The following is a 4,462-nucleotide window of genomic DNA, read 5'->3' on the forward strand; positions in this document are numbered from 1 at the left end:
CAACCGGTGACTTTGCTGATTCCTTTGTCCACCGCACGACCAAAAACGTCGGGAGGAAGACGCGGCCGCCGCGAGTGCGTGCGAAACTCGGTGGCCGGCGATTTGGATGCAGGGCATTAATACATTAATTTAGCCGGCACTGAAAGTGGCGGCACCGCAGGAATTCTGATTGATTCGCCGCAAGAGTGCCACTTTTGATGACGTTGTGACAGGAATTATAATTGGCAGATTAACATAAACGCCAAAATGTTATTTGAGGAGATGCGTTTTTTTCGGCTACTGACAAGCTTGTCAAGGACTGGCCCATTTTTTTATGAAAAGCGCTGTTTTTTTCTGACCTTATACAATTTATTATTGATTATTTAGTTCATAAAATAATAATATATTTTAAAGCCTCTTTACATAAGTTAAATAAAATAACATAATCTTAAAACCCGATTTTCCACATTATCAGTCCTCAGCTGTGTTTTACCTTTATTAACTAGTCAAATTTAAACCATTTTGACCAAAAATTGTAAGAAATTTTGATTGAACATATGTTGCACAAATTAAAAAAATATTTATTATGCTTGCAGTTATCCGTGATCCGCTCTATTTGAACATTAATATACACAAAATAAATATTTTCTTTAGATTCAGCGGATATTTGGGAAGGAAAGTAGAAAAAAATAACTCAAAATCCAACAAAAAGTCGCCTATCTGATTCAAAACTCCTGACCTATACAATAAAAACATTTTTCCTCCATCTTTTCGAAAAAAAAATTAGCAGAGATTAAAATACCCGTTCCTACCAGTGAAGTGATTTTTCTATAAAAAAAATACTTGTTTTTGCAATCCTAAAAAGAATGCTCAAATAGAGCTCAACGGGCTGGGAGGTGCACCGGCGCCGACTCACCACTTGCTGGTTTTCGCACCTGTCCAACGGCTTTACGGACAAATGTCTGGCATTTCAACTAAAGACCTCGGTGCGAGGACGAGGAGGCGAAAAGATGGCCATATTGGGCCCAAGCTCCTCAGCGGCCACAGTGATATTGGGACCAGGTGAGCTCATAGCCCACGGGATGTGCTGAGCAGAGGTTAAAAAACGATTTTATAAAACAATTCAACAAAAAAAAACACTAGAAACAAAATGCAAATAAAATCTGCAAAGAATAACTCTCTGAGGCCGATTTAGAACCAAAGCAGTTCATCACTATTTCGTTTCATTTTTAATATAACAGGTAAACCAGAGGGGAAATAATGTGTTGGTACGAAAACGCAAGCCTGCAAAATTTTTAGATCGCCATCGATTTCTAGGCTCTGTCCGCCGCAGTGGAGTACATTCGTGCTATAGTCTGCGAAACAAAGCGCAGGACGAGCCGCAAAAATTGAAAGGAAAGTAAAGTCTGCGTGCTAGTGGAGCCCTTGACTCGGGCTAAAAACGGAATATTGATCTGAGGGTGTGAGTGTGTGTATGCGACTCGTCTTCTTTTTATCTACTTTTCAGCATTCTTCGCCTCTCTTTCCTTCCACTAGCGACGTTTGAATCGTCATTAAAAAGCGTCGCAGGATTCAGACAATGGAGCGGAATTTATGCTGGCGGCCGTGGTTGGTCGGTTCGTCGGCTCACTCTCGCGCTGCCTGCCTGCCTGACTCGGCTCGCAAGCAGGCTCTCGACAGTCGTACTGCGGCAAAGGGCGAGTCGCTCGCGCGCTGCTGCAACCCGCAACGCATGTCGCATTGATTGCCCGCAGCAAGCAACAAACTGCGCCGCTGCCGGCCGCCCGCCTCGGGCTCCATTTTTCCTCCTTTTCCCTCTGGCAAAGCTGCTGATTAGGGTTGCTTGGTGATATTATCAAATGACATCAATTGGAAGAAACTCCCGTTACAAATTATTAAAAATATATTCAATCCTTAAAACTGAACAGTCATGCAAAAAGATTTTAATTTAAGCAATTCGAAGATATTTAGCTTTTAAAAGATGTTATTATGACTTTGACATTGAGAAGAGTGTAAAAATGAGTTTTTCCTCAAGCCGTTTGTACATTTATGTCAAACATTCAGGGAATCCCTCCATCGTTAAACTCACTTTTCATGCATGTTTTCCGCCTTTAACCAAACCTTGTTGCAGGGACCAAATATGAAAAGGGGGTTTGAATGCTTTCGTTTTTAATTAAATATATTAAGCCCCCCAGATTTAATTTTTTTACTGATATTTACCGGAAAAGTTCTGAATGAAAATAGAGGCCTATACAGCTGATGTTTGCTTTGCACCAACCGCGGTTTACCTAAAAGCACGCAAAGCATTTTTTGCAAACCAGATAAATATCACTTTATTTTATTCAAGCGCTCGTAATTGTTTCATTAAACCACCTCGCAGATCTTTCGCGGGGGTTGGAACCTTTAATGAGTCATTTCGGTGACTCAAGACATAAGGGTACACAACATGTCATATTTCACGCAAATCTGCCAACCTCTGCCAAATGATTGTACACTTGAGGAAAATATTGCTCATTTTTAAAAAAAAAATTGTCTATATTCTTTTAATTTCTTTAGATTTTATTAATTTGATTTTAAAAGAAAAATATTAAAATGGTATGCAAAAACGAAATCGTCGGGATAATTTTTTCAAGATTTATTTAATTAAAATAGAGATCACCTGGAAGATTAAAAACAGACAGAAACTACAGACTCTGAAATTGATTACAATTTTAAAATATAATAACGTTTTGTAGAAAATTAAAGGCCTTTGCCAAATTTAACGGAATCATTTAAAATGAGGACTGGACGCATTGATCGCACCACCGCAATCAATGCAGTCCAATTAATGCGAGGCGAGCATTGTACTGTTTGTGACGGATCGGTCCACATCTGTGGTGCTGCGTCGTCTTGCGACAGAAAAAGCTGCTGCTGCAGAGGATTTGGTGTTTTGCGGCTTTCGTTCGTTGTCATTATGTTTCGGAGGGTGAAAAACGTGGAGTATACGAGTGCTAATTCTTTTAGCATTATTATTATTATCCTCTGCTGCGCCACGCGCAAAATTACGATCGCTAGCAGCCATTAGATTGTGGCTTTGCTGTTTTACGAGTGACTGGTGTACGTTTAAATGGAGCACAAGAGTTGTTTAAAATTACTACCTTTGGGCCGACAAAAACACGTTTGACATCACTTGATTTTGCTGCTCATTGCCATGTAGACTGTAGACACTGCGTTTGAGCAACGATAATTTTTTTTATTATTTGAAGGCAGGTTTTTAAAGCTTTAATTTTCGAACTTGGACAAGGTTTATTAAGAGAGAAACTGAATTCATAGCTTTGACAAGTAATATGGAATTGATTAAATTTAATTTTACAACCAAACCTCACTCGCCTGTACTTTACCAGATGTTTAAAACTTTAAATCAATATATATGTAGAATTTATTTGTTTTTGTGCTAGGCGAATTCTTTGCATTTTCATTTCATAACCTCTGGACTAGATTATCACTATTTTGCCCACCATCGAAGAAGAATAATAATGGTAAAAATATGTATTGCATTATTTTGTATTCCCTCATGCAGGAAAATCTTATTGTTTGGGTGTAAATATTTAAGCAAATTATGATCACCAAAAACCAAACTTGACTGTTTATCCCAGCTTAGTTAATACGCTGTTTCTTAAATAGGTAAAGACGTAGAAAAATGTGTTTAACAATCAAAAACACTCAACAACAAAATTTGTATCATAATACAACATAATACATAAATAATCAAACTCATCTCATAGCTTGATGTTTACAAATCGAATTATGTTATCATGATAATTATATGAATAACACATTTCAACGCCTAAATTGTGCTTTTAGGTTATAAAAAAACGAAACTTAAAATTTCATTGCCATGCGTCTCTCGAGAAATTTAACACTCATTTAGTGCAGCCAAATCCACCCCTAAAGAACAAATATTTCCTCCATGAACTTGTTAGGATGTAGAATTAAAAACATTATGTGTCAGATAGCGAATTGTGGGTTAAAAATCTGATTTATTTGAATGAAGGTGAGTTGTGTTGGAGAAAACCGGCATTGTTATGTTGATCAGCTGTTGCGAGTGTCGTACACGTGATTTAGTTTTCTTGTTTTCTGTTCAACGAAACCAAGTTGCAACGTGAATATGATCTTATTTTATGGGAAATAATTTTAAATAACTCCTTGTTAGGGAATCGTACTCACCACGGTCGAATTTCTTTCCATCTGGGTCGATATCCTTCACATTAAAAATGTCTTCGAACAATATCCCCGCCATGTTGACGCTAAACTTTCAAATGTTTCGCGGCCTTCGCGCTCTTGGAATCTGGGGTCGTTTTAAAGCATTTCTTGTTTGATTCTATCTAAAATCTCTTTTAAAGGTTAGAAAATTAAACTTAAAATAATTTTTTACGTTTTAACATAACTTTTGATGCATCAAAGGGCGAAATTAATCAATTCCTTTACGGGAACGCACGTGGGT

General features: G+C 37.7%; 1 protein-coding gene across 1 annotated transcript in view; it reads right to left on the minus strand.

Annotated features, from left to right (window-relative positions):
• Nucleotides 1-4,296, minus strand: part of Rpb8 (DNA-directed RNA polymerases I, II, and III subunit Rpb8) — a 56,387-nt gene extending 52,091 nt beyond the window's left edge. Inside the window, exon 1 of the mRNA XM_065478021.1 lies at nt 4,186-4,296. Coding sequence (XP_065334093.1) covers nt 4,186-4,258 — 73 coding nt within the window. The 5' untranslated portion in view covers nt 4,259-4,296. The remainder of the gene's footprint in view (nt 1-4,185) is intronic.
• Nucleotides 4,297-4,462: the final 166 nt, after the last annotated feature.

This window comes from Cloeon dipterum, chromosome 1 (assembly GCF_949628265.1).
Source record: "Cloeon dipterum chromosome 1, ieCloDipt1.1, whole genome shotgun sequence".
NCBI classification, from domain to species: domain Eukaryota; kingdom Metazoa; phylum Arthropoda; class Insecta; order Ephemeroptera; family Baetidae; genus Cloeon; species Cloeon dipterum.